Source organism: Molothrus aeneus, chromosome 1 (assembly GCF_037042795.1).
Source record: "Molothrus aeneus isolate 106 chromosome 1, BPBGC_Maene_1.0, whole genome shotgun sequence".
Taxonomy (NCBI): Eukaryota; Metazoa; Chordata; class Aves; order Passeriformes; family Icteridae; genus Molothrus; species Molothrus aeneus.
In genome coordinates, this window is record NC_089646.1 from 1,223,706 (window position 1) to 1,243,440 (window position 19,735).

At 52.1% G+C, this 19,735-nt stretch overlaps 1 protein-coding gene across 1 annotated transcript; it reads left to right on the top strand.

Annotated features, from left to right (window-relative positions):
• Positions 1-215: 215 nt before the first annotated feature.
• Positions 216-17,806, top strand: CCDC12 (coiled-coil domain containing 12). Its single transcript, XM_066552846.1, has 7 exons — positions 216-357; positions 8,085-8,155; positions 14,664-14,743; positions 16,043-16,104; positions 16,348-16,382; positions 16,767-16,843; positions 17,105-17,806. The coding sequence occupies exons 1-7, from the start codon at positions 232-234 to the stop codon at positions 17,182-17,184; spliced, it is 531 nt and encodes a 176-aa protein (XP_066408943.1). The 5' UTR covers positions 216-231; the 3' UTR covers positions 17,185-17,806.
• The last annotated feature ends 1,929 nt before the right edge of the window (positions 17,807-19,735 follow it).

Below are 19,735 nucleotides of genomic sequence, written 5' to 3' on the forward strand. Positions count from 1 at the left end.
CTTGCTCTCCATCGGAGATACCCTGAACAAACAGAACTCGACGCTTTCGCCTCGTTTTCCCTTTTAATCTCCTTTTAAAGCGTTTCCAAATGTTTAATGGAGAATTTTTTTCCTTCCCCCTCCCCAAACCCCCCAATCGATTGCTCGCATCGATAAGCTCGGCGCTCGGCGCGCCCGGCCTGCCGCGCATGCGCGCTGCGCACTGTACGGCAGCGGGACGCGGGGTACAAGATGGCGGCGCCCGGGGGTGGCATGGAAGCCGCGGAGGAGCCCGAGGGGTTCGTGCTGGGGCGGCTGGAGCAGGAGGCGCTGAAGCGACGGGAGCGGCTGAAGGCCCTGAGGCAGCGCACGCTGCAGGTCGGGTCGGGCTGGGCGCTGCGAGGGCGGGGGGAGCCCCCGGAGGGGCCCGCGCTGGGGCCGAGGCTGCGGAAGGGGCCTGGGCAGAGGCCTTAGGGTGCCGGGGACAGGCGGAGGATCCTGAGATTTTTGGGATATTTGGGATTCTCAGTGCTTTGGGTGGGATAGGGTTTGGGGATCCTGAGATTTTTGGGACATTTGGGATTCTCAGTGCTTTGGGTGGGACAGGGTTTGAGGGTTTGGGGTCCTAGAGGGTCTGGAATGGGGGAGAGTCAGAGGATCCCATGTGGATCCTGAGTTATTTGGGATACTTGGGATCCTCAGTTTTTTGGGTGGGACAGGGTTTGGGGATCCTGAGGTTTTTGGGATATTTGGGATCCTCAGTGCTTTGGGTGGGTTTGAGGATTTTGGGGTCCCAGAGGGTCTGGAGTGGGGCTGGGGGTGTCAGAGGGTCCCACGTGGATCCTGAGTTATTTGGGATATTTGGGATCCTCGGTGCTTTGGGTGGGACAGGGTTTGGGGGTCCCAGAGGGTCCCGCGTGGATCCTGAGATTTTTGGGATGCAGTGGGATGGGATTTGAGGATTTTGGCATCCCAGAGGGTCTGGAGTGGGGCTGGGGGAGAGTCAGAGGATCCCATGTGGATCCTGAGTTATTTGGGATCCTCTGTTATTTGGTTGGGTTTGAGGGTTTGAGGATCTTGAGATTCTTGGGATATTTGGGATCCTCAGTGCTTTGGGTAGGACGGGATTTGAGGATTTTGGGGTCCCAGAGGGTCTGGAGTGGGGCTGGGGGTGTCAGAGGGCCTGATGTGGATCCTGAGATTTTTGGGATGCTCAGTGCTTTGGGTGGGACAGGAATTGAGAGTTTTGGGGTCCCAGAGGATCCCACGTGGATCCTGAGTTATTTGGGATATTTGGGATCCCCAGTGGTTTGGGGTGGGACAGGATTAGAGGATTTTGGGATCCCAGAGGAGCTGGGGGTTGTCAGAAGATCCCAGACAGACCCTGAGTTATTTGGGATGTGGTGGGAAGGGATTTAAGGCTTTTGGGGTCCCAGAGGGACTGGGGGTGTCAGAGGGGTCCCCCATGGATCCCGAATTTTTTGGGATGTGCTGGGAAAGAGGATCTGGCCCTTCCCAGCCCTCAGCCCCTCCATGTGCAGCCTCTGGGATATTTGGGGTGCTGATTCTGGGACAGGGTGGAATTCCCAATCCCATGGGTGGGTGTGGGACCTGGATCAGTGCTGGGAATGGTTGGACTCCATTCCAAGGCTTTTCCAGCCTCGAGAATTCCACGATTCCAGAACTCTTTTCCCATCACCAATGGAGGCAAAATCTTGGGAAAAGCCCCATTCCAATGATTTTCTTTCTTTTCCTTGAACAGGATCTCCCTGTTTCCTGCCAGGGAGGGTTAATTCCTAAAAAAAACCCAGCAGAAAATCCCCAGGATTGGATTTTCCTGCTGCCATTCCCATCTCCATGGCAATGCACACGGAGATTTCCCTAATTCCCCCTTCTCATCCCTCTCCATTAAAAAAAAGGATTAAAATCTCCTTGGGATCCCAAAGCCCATCCCAGGCTCCTTTCATCTCCTGCAATTCCAGCTGGATTTGCCCTTTTTTGCCAGAGCTTTGGGATGGGATCCATGGAAATGAGGAGTGACACTTTGGGATGAGCTCAGGGCTGGGGATGCTGTGCCAGAATTCCCAGTGGGAATTCTCTGTGGCTTCTCCTGCTTCTTTCATGGGATGCTTTGGTGGGAAGGACCTTCAAGGTGATCCCATTCCTCTAGGGCAGGGAATTCCAAGCAGCTCTTTGGTTTTTAACAGAGAATTCCTGGTTTTCCTGGGATGGAAAGCTGAGAGCGGGAAAGGAAAAATGGTGGGAAAAAAAATGGTGGGAAAGAAATTTTTCCAACTGGGAGGATCCAGTGCCATTCCAGAGGGATGGACAGCTCCAAGCTCCAGGAAAAGAGCTGGGATATAGAGGGAAACTTTGGAAGATTCTGGGAGAGCTCAGCCATTCCCAGCCCTTGGAGAGAAATCTGGGAATTCTGATGTGATGTGGAAGAGGTTTGGGTTGAAATTCCTGCTTTATTAAACCTTGGAGAATCTCAAAATCCTGGATTTCTTTTGGGAAGGGGCCTTAAAGCTCACCCAGTTCCATGGGCAGGGAATTCCAAGCAACTCTTTGGGTTTTAATGGGGAATTCCTGGTTTTCCAAGGATGGGAAGCTGAGGGCAGGAAAGGAAAAATGGTGGGAAGGAAAGTTTTCCAATTGGGAGGATCCATTGCCATTCCAGAGGGATGGAGGATGGCCCCAAGCTCCTGGAAAAAAGCTGGGATATAGAGGGAAACTTTTCCCACCTTGCTGGAAGATTCTGGGAGAGCTCAGCCATTCCCAGCCCTCAGGGAGAAATTTGGGAATTCTGTTGTGATGTGGAAAAGATTTGGGTCAAAATTCTTGCATTATTAAACCTTGGAGAATCCTGAAATCCTGGATTTCTTTTGGGAAGGGATCTTAAACCTCATCCAGTTCAATGGGCAGAGAATTCCAGTCAGCTTTTTGGTTTTTAACAGAGAATTCCTGGTTTTCCAAGGATGGAAAGCTGAGAGTGGGAAAGGAAAAATGGTGGGAAAAATATGGTGGAAAAGAAAAAAACTGGTGGGAAAGAAATTTTTCCAACTGGGAGGATCCAGTGTCACTCCAGAGGGATGGAGGACAGCCCCAAGCTCCTGGAAAAGAGCTGGGATATAGAGGGAAACTTTTGCTGGAAGATTCTGGGAGAGCTCAGCCATTCCCAGCCCTCGTGGAGAAATTTGGGAGTTCTGATGTGGAAAGTATCTGGGTTGAAATTCCTGCTTTATTAAACCTTAGAGAATCCCAGATTTCTTTTGGGAAGGGGCCTTAAAGCTCACCCAGTTCCATGGGCAGGGAACCCAGAACATTCCAGGCCTGAAATCCATAGGGGAGCAAACCTGAGGCTGTGGTTCCAGCAGGATCCCAGTTTTTAATGGGAATGAATGCTGGGTATTCCAGGAGGAAACACCCCAGGACAATCTCAAGCTGGTGAAAATTCCAGCAGTTTTTGTGGAGCAGCTCAAGGTCCTTGGGAAGCTTTTCCTGCCTTTTTTTGGGGGGAGATGTGAAAGGCTTTTCCTGGCTTTTATCCCTTTCCTTTATTCCCAGTTGGTTCCATTCCCTTTGACAGCTCATCCCTTTGTTTTCCAGCCTTAATTCCAGCAATGCAAATGATCCCAAGCTTCAGATCTCTGGGAAACATTTCAAAGTCAAAGGATATTCACTGGGGAAAAAAAAATCCTTGGAATTCCCCTTTCCCAATCTCCCATCCATGCCTGCCCTCAGGCACTGGGAGCCATTCCCTGTGTCCTGTCCCTCCATCCCTTGTCCCCAGTCCCTCTCCAGCTCTCCTGGAGCCCCTCCAGGCCCTGCCAGGGGCTCTGAGCTCTCCCTGGAGCTGCCTCTTTTCCAGGCTGGACATTCCCAGTTTTCCCAGAGCAGAGGGGCTCCAGCCCTGGGAGCAGCTCCGTGGAATCCTCTGGATTTGCTCCAGCAGCTCTGAGCCCTTCCTGCCCCGAGGATCCCACCCCTGGATCTGTGGGATCCCATCCAGCCCCCCTCATATCTCCAACATTCCCGAGCTGGAATTGTTGGGAAGAACCTCCAGGATGAAGCATTTCCTGTGCTCCAGCCCTTTCTGACTTCCCTAAAAAAGCCTGGACAGGAACGGATCCTTCGGAGCTCTCCGGGTGTTTTATCCTGGCTGGAAAAACTTCCCTGGGCTCTGTTTCCACAGCAACACTTTTCCCAAGCCTTGGGCTCTGGATCACGAGGAGCTTTGCTCTGGGGAAAAACAAATCCCAGCATGAAAAAAAAATCCAGGAAAAACAAGGAGAGAAGGAGCCAAAGTGTGGGACTGTTCGGGGCTTTGAGAAAGCAGGGAAAGGGCGGAAAAGCAGGAAAAGCCTGAGGAAAGGAGCAGTGCCAGCCCTTCCTCCTGCTGGGAAGGTGTGGAGGGGCAGGGATGTGGCTCTGGAGCAAATCCAGCCAGGAACAAAAGCTTGGGATGCAGCCAGAGGAGTTCTTCCAGCTCGAGGAACAGCACAGGGAATGCTCGGAGCGGGGAGGAGGGAGGGAGCAATGGGAGACCCTTCCTTCCCACAAAAACAGGGCAAAGCTCCGGCTTTTTAAGGATTGGGGGATAAAAAAGCAGGAGAAGGAGATGTGGGGGTCTTGGATGAGGAGTTTTGGGATGGGAGAGGGAATCTGAGCCTGGAATTCCCACAGTGAGCTCACCGGGGTTTTGCTGAGGGATCCTTTGGGAAGATCCAGCAGCATCCCCACAGATCTTAAAAGGAGAGGAATTCCCAGGGAATTTTCCTGGGAAATTCCCTCAGAGTGGGACTTTGAGCCATCAAATCCCACAGAATTTCACAGCAAGGGCAAAAGGAAAAGGGGAAAAGCTGGAAATCTGGGAAGTGCCCAATGGGAAATGCCAAATATTGTCCCAGCAAGGAATTTTCTCCTTAAGTTATGGGAAAAGTCCCTCATCCCCCAATTTCTACGGAAAGAAAGGAAAAGTGGGAATCCCAAAGCAGGAATCCCGACATTCCCAGATTTTCACTTAAATTCTCTGGATAATCCTGGAATATATTCCTACAAAAAGCTTTCCCACAGCCCAGCCTCTGCTGGATTCCCTCAGGAATCCAAGCACTGCAGACAAAGGAGCAGCTTCCCATTTTTTTGTGGAATTTCCACACAGGAATCTCATTATTCCATTGATTTGTTCTCCTCTCCCATTATTTTTTCCACCTAAATATTTTTGGAGAATTTTCCTTGAGGGAATCTGATCGAAAAACTGAAGGATCAGACAGAAGCAATTCCCTTTTCCCCTGTTTTTGTTGCCTCCAACCCGGAGAGAATCCGAAAAAAATGGATTTTTTCCACCGGCAGGACACAATCCAGGTTTCTCCATGAACATTCCCATTGTTTTCAGTGGGAATAACCCCAAATTCCATCCAAGAGTGACAGGAAGACCCCAATTCCTGGCTGGGATGGAATTCCCAGAGCAGCTGTGGCTGCCCCTGGATCCCTGGCAGTGCCCAAGGCCAGGCTGGAGCAGCCTGGGACAGTGGGAATTCCCTGCCCATGGACTGGGATCATCCTTAGGATCCCTTCCAGTCCAAGCCTTTGTGCCCGTGGGCTCAGGAGATGTTGGGAATTCAGCTCTGGGAATTCAGGAGTGCCCCAATCTCCTTCCTCCTGCCCGTGCCCTGCTCCATAGGAATAAAATTGGGATAAGAGCAGTGTCTGCAGTGCCCATCCCTGCTGCCATTCCTGGGAAATCCAGAGCTGTGCCAGCTTCTTTCCTGCCTTTTCCTTCCTGTCTTTTTTTCCCCATCATCTTTCTGTCATGATTTTTTCCCCCGCCATTTTTGTTTCCCTCTGTTTTTTCCTTTTCTGCCCTTTTTTCCCACCCTTTTTCCCTCACCATTTTTCCCCCCACCATTTTTGTTTCCCTTTGTTTTTTCCCTTCCCTTCTTCCTGCACTTTTTTCCTTTCCCTTGCCCTGTTTTGCTCTCACAATTTTTCCCCCGCCATTTTTATTTCCCTTTGTTTTTTCCTTTCCCACCCTTTTTCCCTCACCATTTTTCTCCCCTCATGATTTTCCCCCACCATTTTTGTTTCCCTCTGTTTTTTCCCCTCCTCTTTTTCCTTCCCGTCCTTTTTCCCGCCATTTTCCCCTCATGATTTTTTCCCCCACCACTTTTGTTTCCCGCTGTTTTTTCCCTTCCCTGTCTTCCTGCCCTTTTTTCCTTTCCCTCACCATTTTTTCCCCCTCACCATTTTTTTCTCTTACGATTTTTTTCCCCTGCCATTTTTGTTTCCCTCCCCGTTTTTTCCCTTTCCCTCCTCATTTTTGTTTCCCTGTTTTTTCCTTTCCCGCCCCATTTTTCCCCTCGCAATTTCCCCCCCGCCATTTTTGTTTCCCTCTGTTTTTTCCCTTCCTTATCTTCCCGCCCTTTTTTCCTTTCCCTCACCACTTTTTCCCTGCCATTTCTGTTTCCCTGTGTTTTTCCCTCCCCTTTTTCCCTTCCTGCCCTTTTTTATTTCCCAGCCTTTTTCCTTTCCCTCCCTTTTCCCCCACAGCTTCCCTGGAAATTCTTTGCCTCGATTTTCTAGGAATATCTCCAAGCCTTTAAAAAACTCCAGATTTAATGGGAAGGAAGCCAGAATTGGGAATTTCTGGCAAGCTTGTGGCAGGATTGGAATATCCAATATTCCAACACCCAGGGAAAAGCAGGAATTGTCAGGAGTGGGAGCAGCCAGGGCTCCCTGGGAATATTTGTGCCAAGTGTTTCCTTATCTTGGAGCCCTCTGGATAAAATTCCAGCAGGAGTGAGGGGAATGCAGCTCTGGAGCACGAGGAGAGGAGAGGAGTGGGAACAGACTTGGAATTCCACGGATTCAAGGGTGGCTAAACATTACCCAGCTCGGAGCTGCAGCAGGGAATTCCAGAGGGCTCTTCCCAGTTTTATTGAATTTAAGGAGCAGGGAATTCCTGGGAGTATCCCAAAGTTTTAATGGACTTAAAACAGGGAATGAAAATGGGATTAAATTGGGATTTTTGGGATGATTATTGTTGGTTTTCCTTTGAAAAAAAAGGGGAATATTTTCCTTGCCCTCGGAGCAGGAGCTGAACCTGAACAGTTCCAGCCCTGGCTCCCTCCCCTGTTTGCTGGGAATGTAATTTTTAACCCGGATTGTGGGACAGAGTTTGGAAGAAGAGGGATCCAGGGAATGAGTCAGCAGTTTGGGAAACATTCCCAGGCCTAGAGGAGCTCCTGGATAATACCAGGATCCTGGAGCTGGCGCTGGGAGAGGGACTTGGGATAAGGGATGGGAGGCAGGGGATGGATCCCAGTGCCAGAGGGCAGGGAGAGGTGGGATGTTGGGAATTCCCAGGGAATTCCATGGCTGCCTCATCCCTGGCAGTGTCCAAGGCCAGCTTGGAGCACCAGGGACAGTGGGAATTCCCTGCCCATGAATAGGATCATCCTTAGGATCCCTTCCCATCCAAGCCTTTAGGGAAAATTGGGAATTCAGCTCTGGGAATGGAGAGGGCTAAACTCTCCTCATTCCCAATCATTTTCCATGGCAATAAAAGTCAGGATCAATGGAGGTTAGCAGTGTTTGCTGTGTCCATTCCTGGGAAATCCAGAGCTGCTCCTGCTTTTTTTGGGAAGTTGGGATGTTCATTTCCTTCCAGGATTCCAGAATTCCATGGCTGCTCATTCCCAGCTCCTCCTGGGCACCATTCCATCCCTGTTCCTGCCTGGACAGTGAATGGAAGAGGGAATTCCTGCTTTTCCTGGGATCTGGTGCTACCCATGGAGCCTCTTTCCCTATTCCAGAAAAGCTAGGTTTTGCTCCAACGTTTTCCTGGAGCTGGAATTCCTTTGTTGTGCTGCTCCCTGTGGGATTCCATGTTTTCCATCCCAAATGATAAATTAGGGGGAAAAAAGAGAATCCTGCTCTGGGAATTCCCAGTTTTTTATGGCTTCTCATCCCTCACTCCTAAATCCCAGAAGTATCCCAGAAGTATCCCAGAAATATCCCAGTCCCAGAGGATTTTGGGGCTGTTTGTTCTCCTGGTTTTCCAGAGAAGTCAAAATCTGACGGATTATCCCATTTTTTTTTTGCAGAACAAGGAGAGTGGAGAACCCGAATCCAAAATCCCCAGAGAAGACGAGGAGGAGGAGCCAGTCAAGCACAGGTGATTCCTACTTCATTCCCACTTTTCCCAGGAGGGTTTTCCCTTGGATCTCTGTGATTCAATAGGAATTTTCCATGGGAATTTGGTGCAAATCATTTGGGATGAGGGATGGGTGGATTCATCTTGGAGGCAAAATTCCGTGGATCAGGAGGGAAAACCTGGAGTGTTTCCAGAGGCAGCAGGAATGTTGGGAGCTTTCCTCAATTCCCAGCCATTCCTGCTGGGATTGGGATTTTTCCATGGATTTCTGTGACTGTTTTCCCTGGAAAATGGGAGCTGAGGCAGATCCAGCTGATTCCCACCAAGAGTTTTTTTGGGATCACAAATTTGGGTGGAAAATGTGGAATGTGGCCTATTCCCATGGATTTATCCCTAAAAACCTCCTCTGTGGGAGAAGTGAACCAGGAAAAAAAATGAGGAAAATCCTCCTTTTTAAAAATATTTTTTTTTTGGGAATAACTCCTTGGAAAAAGCAAATCCCGGTGGAGAAAATCCCACACGGATTTGGGGCCGGAGGAGCCAAATTTCTTGGGAGAGGGAAATGTCTGTGCTTGGAATTTGTGCCAGAAAAGGCTCCAGAGGTGAAACCAAAGCTCGGGAAGCTCCTGAAAAATGAATGGATCAGGAGCTCTCAGATTCCAGCACTGCCACCGGATCTGGAGCCGATGGAATCTGGGTTGGTTTTCCCACCCCTGTGGATCCGGGCCTGGCTGGAATGAGAAATTCATCCTCCAAATCCCCAAAAAATCCTGGTTTGGGCTGATTTTTCCTGGGAATCATCCTCCAAATCCCAAGAAAATCCTGGTTTGGGCAGATTTTCTCCTGGGAATGACTGCTGGGGTTGCCTGGAGGGATCTGAGGGCTCTGTGGCATTCCTGGTGTTCCATTGGTTTTCCTATGGATTTTCCTTCATCCAGTGGCAGATCCAGACAAAATCCTTCCCCTGCCTCAGGATGATTTCCTGGAAAATCCAAGGAAGTTGCAGGTGGAGAGGGGAAATTCCATCCTGGCTTTCTCCTCAAACTCATGGAATTCTTTGGGATTCCCCTCTTTTTTGGGGGAAAACTTCACTTCCCAATGGATTTCCCTGTTTTTCCCACCCTTCCCATCTTCTGGAGAAAAATCTGCTCCGTTTGGGAGTGTTTGAATCCCAAATTTTGCCTGGATAATTCCCAACTTTTGATTTCCTTTTGCTTTTCTTGTGGAATGTCCACTTTTCCCATGGGAATTGGATCTGGAAGAACCCATCCCTTCATTTCCTCTTGGATTTGGATTTCCCAAGGATCTCCCTATGGAAAAGGGAATTGCTGGGCACTGCTGGCCTGGGGAAAAGGGGGAAAATCTGCTGGAATTTCACCTGGATTTGGGAAATGAGGAATCCTAGTGGCTGGAATTCCCTCCAAAGCACTTCCAGGAGCTGGGCTGGATTTTCCAGGCAGAAGGAATTTTGTGGGATAGGGAATGTGATGGTTCAGGGAATAATCCCGTGGTTTGTGGAACAGAATTCCAGGATTTTCACTCCTGGCTGCTGCACTTCAGCTCCATCCCAGCCCATCCAGGTGTGGAATTCCAGGATGGATTGGCTTGGAATCCTTCCTGGATTCCCTGGGATCCTGAGGATTCTCCACAGGCTCTGGCTGATCCCAGGAATGGCTGGAGAGGGAAAACTCCAGGAGAAGGAGCTGGAGGTCCCTGCCAGGGCACGGAGTCATCCCAAGGATTTTTTTCCTGCTTTTCCCTTTAGTTATGAATGGATTTTGGGAATTCCCTCTCAGCCACTTGGGATATGGGGAAATCCCATCAAATTCCATCCCTGGAAGTGTCCAAGGCCAGGCTGGAGCAGCCTGGGACAGTGGAAGTGTCCCTGCCCATGGAATGGGATCGTCCTTGAGTCCCTTCCAGTCAATCCATTCTGGAATTCTGGGATTCTCTCACCCCTTCTCCACATTTTTCCAGGATTCCCTGGGAGATCCCACACCCACCTGCTCTGTGGCATCCCAGTGCTGCCAGGAAAGCTGGAGCAGGGAAAATCCTGGAATGGTTTGGGTGGGAAAGGACCCAAAGGATGATGCCATTCCATGGGCAGGGACAGCTCCCACTATCCCAACCTGGCTTTGGACACTTCCAGGGATGGAGATTCCCAGCTTTTCTCTTCCAGTGACTGCAGGAAGGACAAGATCCCCTTGGCTCTGGTTTTCCCAACGTTTTTCCCAGCCCGTGCTCCCATTTTTTTTGGCCGCTTCCTGCTTTATTTCCGCTCCACTCCGACCTCCCCATCCCCTTTTTCCTTCCTCATTTTCCTGCAAATTCCCTGCCCTGCAGGCCCCGCTCTTCTCTCAGGAATTCCAGCTGTGATTCCCCGATCCAAACCCTGGGAATTCTCTCTGGAGCTGTGAAAAACTTGGATCCTTTGGATTTTTGTGTGGACCAGGAAGCGGAGCCGCTGCTCCACCTTTCCTGGGAAAAGGGTGTGGGAGGATTTTGGCCTTTCCGCCTCATTCCCGGGGGGTAAAACTCTGGATTTGGGAATCAGGGACCTGCTGGAGCCTGGAATTCCCATCCTGCAGCTCCGAGCCTTGGAATTGGGCTCCTTGTGCTCGTCAGAGGTGGGAAAAATGGAGTTAAAAACCCAAGGAAAAGCTTGGAGAGGGATGGGACAAAAATAATCCTCAATTTCCCAGCTTTAGGAAAAGTGAATCCACAGGGAGCCCTGCCCTTGGACACGGAGTTATCCTTGGAAGTTGCAGCTCCTGCTGAGGGGGAGGAGCGGGCTTGGGAAACCCGATCTCCCTGAGGAATTCCTGCCTCTGGAATGTCACCAGACAGGTCCGGAGCGCTTTTGTTTGTTAATCTCTGCCTCAAAATCCCTCGGGATTCTGCTGCAGAGGGGGTTGGGCTCGCCAGGAGAATCCAGGACCTGATTCCCTTCATCCTGGAGCGTGGAAATCTCAGGGAAGGGCTTTAGGACAAGGAAAAAGAATGGAAAAAAAAAACAAACCAGGATTAAATGTGGGAGGTGGGAGCTGAGCTGGGGACCCGGGGAGGGTTTGATTGACACTTCCCGGGATCTGCTCCTGCTTGGACACGGACGTGGAGCATCCCAGGGATCCCTTCCCATCGGGAATGTGCTCAGGAAAAGGAGTGGGAATGGGTAAAACTGGGAGCTGCCGCATTTTGCTTCAAGCTGGAAAAGGGAAGACAAGGATTGAATCCACCTGGAATCTGAGAGCGCCGGGATCCAGGCTGGGGACATCCCTGAGCTGGCTCCATCCTGAAGGTCCTGATCCATGCTTTGGGATTTCCTCCCTCTGGAGCTGGAGGATTTTCCCTCAGGATGGAGCTGATCCATCCCTAGTGGAGGATCCATGGATCTTCCCGTGATCCCAAGCTCTGGGTGATCCTGGATTTTCCCTGGGATTGGGAAGAGCCTCCAGAGGTTCCCCCTGCTCCTTCCAGCCCTTGGCTCTTCCCAGCGCTCAGCTCTTTTCCAGGGATCATTCCTGGGAATTCATCCACCCCACGGTGTTTTGGGCATGGATTTCTGGGTGCTCAGACTTCCAGCTGCCCATCCTGGGGGAGAATTCCCGGGAATGGGAGCACGTCTGGAGCATCTTTCTGCTCCCAGTCCTTGTGCTGGGATTGTGGATCTGACCCCGGGAATTCCAGCAGTTATCCCAGCTGTTATCCCGTGGCCATCTCGCTGCTCCCAAGGTGCCTCCAGGGCTCCTTTTGGTTGAACCTCAAGGGTGGAAGTTGGGTTTGGATCCATCCCAACCTGGAGGAGCCGCAGGAAAAACATGGATGAGGTTTGTCCTCGTTCCAGTTTGTCCTCGTTCCAGTGTTGGTGTTCCCAGCATGGCTGGGGTGGGAATGGTTTGGAATATCCTCCAGCTCCACATCCAGCTTTGCCCAGTTTTATTCATGGATATTGAAATTCCCAGTGTCCACCTGGAAAAAGCTCAGGTGCTTGGGAAAGCCCTGTGGGAATCCTGATGGATTTGGGATCTTCTCCAGCTCTCCTGGAACCCCTGGATCTCTCCCAGTCCCTGCTCCAGCAGGGAGCACGTCCTGGAAAAACAACCGGCCTGGCAAGTTTGGTGTGGAGAGGGGTGGGATTTTTTGGGATTCCTTCCTTCTGGAGCCACTCTGGGAGCAGGACAGGCTTGGACATGCTCAGGAGCTTGGGCAGGAGCAGCTTTTCCAGGGAAGAGCTTTTCCTCAGGGAGGGCTGTCCTGGATCTCTGCCTGCTCCTCCTTTGGTGCCTTGGGTGAGAAATCCGGGAACGTCGGCAGCACCTGCTGGAGTCAATCCAGGGGATCCCATGGAGCTGCTCCCGGGGCTGGAATCCCTCTGCTCTGGGAAAACTCGGGAATGTTCACTTGGAGAAGGGAAAGATCCAGGGAGAGCTCAGAGCCCCTGGCAGGGCCTGGAGGGGCTCCAGGAGAGCTGGAGAGGGACTGGGGACAAGGGATGGAGGGACAGGACCCAGGGAATGGCTCCCAGTGCCAGAGGGCAGGCATGGATGGGAGACTGGGAATTGGGAATTCCTGGCTGGGAGGGTGGGGAGAGGCTGGGATGGAATTCCCAGAGAAGCTCTGGATCCCTGGCAGTGCCCAAGGCCAGGTTGGATCACCCTTGGGATAGCGGAGGTGTCCCTGCCCGTGGAAGGGGATCACCCTTCAGATCCCACCCAGCCCATTCCAGGATGATTCCATGATCTCCATACATTTTTCCTGCTGTTCCAGGAGGTGAAAGCCTTATCCTTATGGAGTGGGATGGGGAAGCTGCTCCTGAAGCAGCTCCAAGTGACTTTTGGGAATAACAACAACAGGAGCAAGGGACCCGTGACACTGGAAGAAATCCCTGTTCCAGCTTTTCATGGCACAGCCGTTCCAGGTGCTCCTGCCACAAGGATTTTGACAGCCAGGAGGCTTGGAGGAATCTGTGGAATTGTTTGTTCCATAAAAGCCTTGGGGCTGGAACAGTGAAGCCCAAGCCAAGCTCGGAGGGGCCTGGTTTCCATCGGGAACACTCCGGGCATTCCGTGCATTCCCGGCGTGCCGGTGCCAAGGGCCTCCTCCCAGAAAAAGCTGGGATCCCTCCTGCTTCCCCAGCCAGGAGCTCTGGCCCTGAGGGAAACATGGATTTGGGATATTCCCCACCCAAACCACGGAATGTGCCACCCCTGGCAGTGTCCATTGCTTCCCTCTGGAATGCTGCACTCCCCAAATCCTCCCAATTCCTTTTTGGGAGGGAATTCCTGGCTGGGAGGGTGGGGAGGGCTGGGATGGAATTCCCAGAGAAGTTGTGGCTGCCCCTGGATCCCTGGAAATGTCCAAGGATGGGGCTTGGAGCGGCCTGGGACAGTGGGAGGTGTCCCTGCCCATGGCCCTGATCCCAAGGGTCACTTCCACTCTGGAATTCCATAATTTACCTCAGGAACACATCCCAGTGTTCCCAGCATTCCCACGGAGTGGCTCAGACTCTTGGCCAGGAGCTGGAATGGGATGGAGTGGGGCAGGGTTGGATTTTCCACCTGTGCTCTGCTGACTTCCAAGGTTGGATTTTTGGTGCTTTCCATAAAAACCTGGTTCTCTGCTTCCCAACCTTCCCAGCTTCTCTTGGAGCCTTAATCCTGGTTAATCCCATCCTTGGTGGTTAATGAGCTTCACCTCCCTCATTATCCCCGTGGGCTGAGCTTTTCCATGGATCCTGCAGCCTCCAGAGTGTCCTGGAGCTGGGATGAGCTCCTGCAAACTGGATTTTCCAGGGCTGTGGCTTTGAGAATTCCTCTTGAAGCTTGAAGGGTTTGGTTCCAGTGAGGAATCACTCGTGGGAACGAAGGTGTCCAATTGTAGCCCAAATTAGATGGGAATATCCTGGGATTGTGATTCAGTCCTGACTCCTGAGCTTCCCTGGAGGAGATGAAAACATGGAAAAGCTTCCAGGTGATGTTTGGGTCCCTCATTCCCTCCGCTCCACCATCCATTTATTCCAGAACCGGGATTTGCTCCCTGATTTTAGCACTTCCAGAAATGCTTGGATAACCACCTTGTATCCTAAATAATCTTTTTTTTCCGCTGTGTTTCCCTGAAATAATTTTTTCCATGATTTTGGATCTTCCCTGGGGTCTCCAGCCGGAGTATCCCAGTTTTTAGACCCAAAAGGTTGGAGCTAGGTGGGAATTGGGTTCTTCTCCCAAGGATTAGGGACAGCCTCAGGCTGTGCCAGAGGATACCCCAGGTTGGATATTGGGAATATTCCTCGTGGAATGGGGAATGGGAGTCCCCATTCCTGGTGGGATTTAAAAGCCATGGATGTGGCACCAGGGGACACAGATCCCTGGTGGCCTTGGCTGGATTTGATGATCTCGGAGGCTTTTCCATGGAATCTCAACAATTCCATGATTTCATCCGCCTCTGGCTCCTGATTCCAACATTCCCACTTTTCCTGAGTGCCCACTGGGCCATCCCAGACTTTCCTCACTGCTCTTCCCGCTTTTCCCAGGGAGATCAAGCTGCGGAATTACGATCCCGAGGATGAGGAGCTGAAGAAGAGGAAGCTGCCCCCGGCCAAACCGGCCTCAGGTGGGAGAAGATGGGAATGTGGGAAGGGAAACCAGGGCTTGGGAAGCTCCGTGCTCTTCCCAAGGTGGGCGATCCACTGGGATGAGGTGTCCATGGAGGGGTTGGAATATCTGATCCTGTCACTCTCACACCCAGCATTGCACAAGAGGGGTGGGAACGCTCCCAGGCCCAAATCCAAGGATTCATCCTCGGAGGAGCCTCCCTGGAGGAGCCTCCCGGAAATTCCGGCTGTTTTTTGCTGGATTTATCTCGAAGGAAATTTTAGGCAGGAGTTGAGGGCGTTGGGCTGGAATTTCCTCACCTGGAACTTCCCTAAATCACCTGAGGGGGGGAAATGAAGGAGTTCCCCAGATCCTGAGATGTGGAGTTTTCCGGAATAAATCCCTTGAAAAATGCCCTGAATAAAAAGGGAGGGCTGGGAATGGCTGGGAATTCTGGCACTGCCCTTTTCCTTGTGTTTTTGTAGGAGCTTAAAACTTCCATGTGAAAGGAAAGACATGGGAAGGCTGGAGCTTGTCCAGGGAAGGGAGTGGAGCTGGGGAGTTCCTGAGGGAGCTGGGAATGTTATCCTGGAGAAAAGGAGGCACTGGGGGCTGCACAATTCCCTGACTGGAGCCCAGGGGGAATTGGGATCCACTCCCAGGAAACAGGGACAGGAGGAAGGGGAATAACCAGGTTGGATATTGGGAAAATTCCAGTTGTCCCACAGTGGTGGAGTCCCCATTCCTGGAGGGATTGAAATCCCTGTGGATGTGGCACTTGGGGACATGGGCAGTGCTGGCCTTGGCAGTGCTGGGAATGTTTGGACTCAATCCAAGAGGGCTTTTCCAACTGAAATTGTCCTTGATTCCACAAAATCCATGTGCTGGATGTGCTCCCTGGTGCCGCAGCCCCTCCATGGGTGGCTTTTTCCGTGAGCGTTTTCTCATTATCCCGGATATCTCCAGAGCTTTCCCCAAGGCCTGGGCTGGAGCCTGACTCCTCCAAAGTGTCCCAGGCCTGGAAATGAGTCAGGGAGAGCAAAATTCCAGACCTTTGGAGCAGCTGATCCCTGCAGATGTTGGGAAAAGAGGCCTCGATCCCAACCGGCTTCCAGCTGCGGATGCCGTTTGTGGGATTTCCATCATTCCCAGATAATTTTCAGGAGGGTTTGGATACCGAGGGGATGTACTCAGGTGTGGGCATCACGTTTTTAAGTAAAGCTGTGGGAATGGGATTTTAGGGAAGTTTTTGGGAGCCGAGGCTGGAGCGCTGGTGGAATTCCCGGTTTTCCAACACTGATCCCGTTTCCCCATCTAGTGGAGGACACGGTGAAGGAGCAGCTGGAAGCGGCCAAGCCGGAGCCAATCATCGATGAGGTGGTAGGTAAAGCTGGAGCTGGAATTCTTGGGATTGGGAAACCTGGATCTGGAAATCCGTGGTGGGAAATCCAGAGCTGGAAATCTGGATCAGGAAATCTGGATCTCGGAATCCAGATCTGGGAAATCCAGAGCTGAAAATCCGGATCTGGGAATCTGGAGCTGGAAATCCAGAGCTGCTCTGTGCCAGGTCCAGGCTGGAATGTTGCCTTTGCCTTTCACTGGATGTCTCCTCTCCTTCCCTAGGATTTGGCAAACTTGGCTCCCAGGAAACCCGACTGGTGAGTGCCTATGGAATGCTGCTCCCGGGAAAAGGGGGCTGGAGTCAGCAGGGGGGGCGGTTCCAACCCCTTGAGGTTGTGCTGGAAATATCCAGGAAAACCTGAGCTGAGGGTTAAAATACCGGGAAAATCCCATGGGAGGTTGGAAGGAGCTGATCTTTAAGAACCCATCCAACCCTGAGCATTCCATGATTCCATGGAACTGGAAAACCCTCCTGGCTGTGGAGGAAGACACAATTCCCTTTTCCTGCTGATTCTCTGGAATGCTTGTCACCCAGGGCTGGGTTGGTTTCGGAGCACCTGGGAGAGAGAAGGAATTTCCACAGGGAAAGGTGGGCCCTGCCTGGCCATGGAATTGTCCTGACCTTGTGGCTCTTCTCCCAGGGATTTGAAGAGGGATGTGTCCAAGAAGCTGGAAAAGCTGGAGAAGAGGACCCAGAGAGCCATCGCGGAGCTGATCCGTGCGTTCCGGAGCCGCGGGAACAGGGTGGCTCATTCCAGAGGGATTCCATGATCCGTGCTGGGAGCTCACTGGGCCAGGGAGGGATTGGTGGGGCTTGGTCCCTTCCCAAATGGATCTGGGAAGCTGTTGGTCCCAAGGAGCTTCCCAAGGAGGCTCCAGGAGCACTTGGATGGTGCCAAGGGAAGGGTTTTGGGGTCCTGCTCTGGGTCACTCCCAATCCAACCCATCCATCCCTTTTCCATGGCTTTTCTCCCGGCAGGAGAGCGCTTGAAAGGGCAGGAGGGGGAGCTGGCGTCGGCTGTGGGATCAGCAAAGCAGGAGGGAAGCGACTCCGACTGAGGAGAATCCATCAGGAACGGGCTCTGGATCTGCCTCACACGGACGCCGTGTCCCTCAGCCCCTCCCTGCCTGGGACTGCTCCTCCCTTTTCCCAAACTTCCCCGGTCCTGCTGTGCCTGGAGGAGAGGCAGATCCAAGGAGCCTGGCGGCTGCTGAGGAACTTCCATGGAAAACTCTCTGGGATCTGGGGGGGTTGATGGGAGCAGGACAGACCCCCCCCCCCGCCCCAGTTAGCTGGAATTTCCTTGGAGCAAGGAGAAGTGGGAAAACTCCGGGCTGGGGCTGGAAAGGTCAATCCAGACTGGCTGGGAAAGGAGGGAGAGGCCAGCAGCCCTTGGAAAAGCAGGATCATTTCCCAGGGAAATTGGTGCTCCTGTTCCTGTGACACTCCTTGAGGCTCTGAGTATTTGGGAATATCGATGGCCAGCCTTGGAATTCCTGTGGGAAGGGGCAGCGTGGCTCGGGAATCGTTGGCTGCTCTGCATCTGGCTCAGTTTAATGTGGGATTTGCTTCGCTCCCGAATTTCCTGACCCTCCAGGAGCATGTCCCGCTCCTCCTCTTCGGGGTTTTTTATTGTTAATGGATCTTTTCCTAATAAAACAATTCCATGTGGAAAAAGTTGTCACTTGTCCTGCAGAGGAGTGGGAAGAGGAGCAGTGGGATTGAGACCATGGAAGTTGGAGTGGGATTGAGTTCATAGAAATTTGAAGAGTGGTGCAATTGGGTCCCTGGAAGTTGGAGGAGCAGTGGGATTGAGTCCATGGAAGTTGGAGGAGGAGCTGTGGGATTGAGCCCATGGAAGTTGGAGGAGCTGTGGGATTGAGCCCATGGAAGTTGGAGGAGGAGCAGTGGGATTGAGCCCATGGAAGTTGGAGGAGGAGCTGTGGGATTGAGTCCATGGAAGTTGGAGGAGGAGCAGTGGGATTGAGTCCATGGAAGTTGGAGGAGGAGCAGTGGGATTGAGCCCATGGAAGTTGGAGGAGGAGCTGTGGGATTGAGCCCATGGAAGTTGGAGGAGGAGCAGTGGGATTGAGCCCATGGAAGTTGGAGGAGGAGCAGTGGGATTGAGCCCATGGAAGCTGGAGGTGGCCACAGCAGGTCAAGCACAATTCCTGGGATGGGCTGATCCAGGTTATTTTGTGATCCAGGTTCCTGGGGCGATCCCAACCCTGTGCCTCTGGAAAAGGTGAGCAGATGGAATCTGCCAAGCTGATCCTGCATTTTCCCTGGAAAACTTTATTGTAACTCTGGGAGATCTTGCAAGATGGTGCTGGAATCCTCTGGGTTTGATTCCAAAGAGGTTTTATCCCAAGGGGAAACGTCTGCTGCAGACACAAGATTCCAGCTGGGATAAGAAGAGCTGTTCAAGGTAATTCCCACATCCTGCTGCTTTTGTCCTGGTGGATCATTCCCAGGGCGATGGGTCCTTGTCCCTGTGCCAGGATCTGCTGCCTCCCACTGCTCCATGCTCTTCCATGAGGATTTTCCACCTGCAAGAGCCCCGTTCCTGCTTCCAGGGGGTGCCTGGGAGCAAAGAGCAGCTGGAAAATTCCCTGATTCCTTCCTCCATTCCCAGCTTCCTTCCTTCCCTGTCCTTGGCTCTCCTGTTCCCGGTGTTTGCAGCCATTCCTGCTCCATCCTCTCCCCGTGGAGGGGCCATTCCCAGGTGTGTGGGGACAACGGGGACATTCCATGGAGCAGTGGGAGAGCTGCACCCACCGGGGCCAGGCTCGGTGTTGGGATGTGCCTGTGGATTCCCTCTGGATTCTCAGGTGGGAAAACACCTGGGCTGGTGTCCAACCATCTCCCTGTAGGGTGATTTTGGTGATTTTCCCTGTTTTTCCTTGGATGGGAGACATCCAAGTGCCCCTCACCCTTGTCCTGGGGCAAAATATTTATGGAAAAGCAGTGGAAAGGTTCCATCAGGGAATGCTGTGGTTGCCCCTGGATCCCTGGAAGTGTCCAAAGCCAGGCTGGATGGGGCTTGGAGCAGCCTGGGATAGTGGGAGGTGTCCCTGCCCATGGAAGTGGGATGGATGGGATGATCTTAAAGTTTGCTCGCAGCCCAAATTGTTCTGGAATTCCCTGATTCCATGGAATCTCTGGAACGCCCTGTAGATGTCAGCAGATCCCCTGCACAGAACTGTGCAGTGTCCAGCTGTTCCCAACAGCTGGAACCCGGATGAAGCCAGGCTTTGCATCCCTGACTGGGATGCTGCCAGCTGGAATTCCCATCCATCCATCCATCCATCCATCCATCCATCCATCCATCCATCCATCCATCCATCCATCCATCCATCCATCCCTTCCTTCCTTCCTTCCCTGGCTGAAGCCAGACCAAAGGTGGGAAGCGGAAGAATTTTCCCTCATTTCAAGGCGAAAAATTCCCTTTAACCTGGCTCCAGTTCCAGGCACAGCTTTTCCCAGTTCCTGAAGGGATAATTTTCACTTTCAGCTCTTCTGGAAAATCTGACTTGGAAATGAAAAATCCCAATGTTTTCATTTAAGACAAACCTCAAATGAAATGTCCTGAATTTTCCTTTTCTTGTG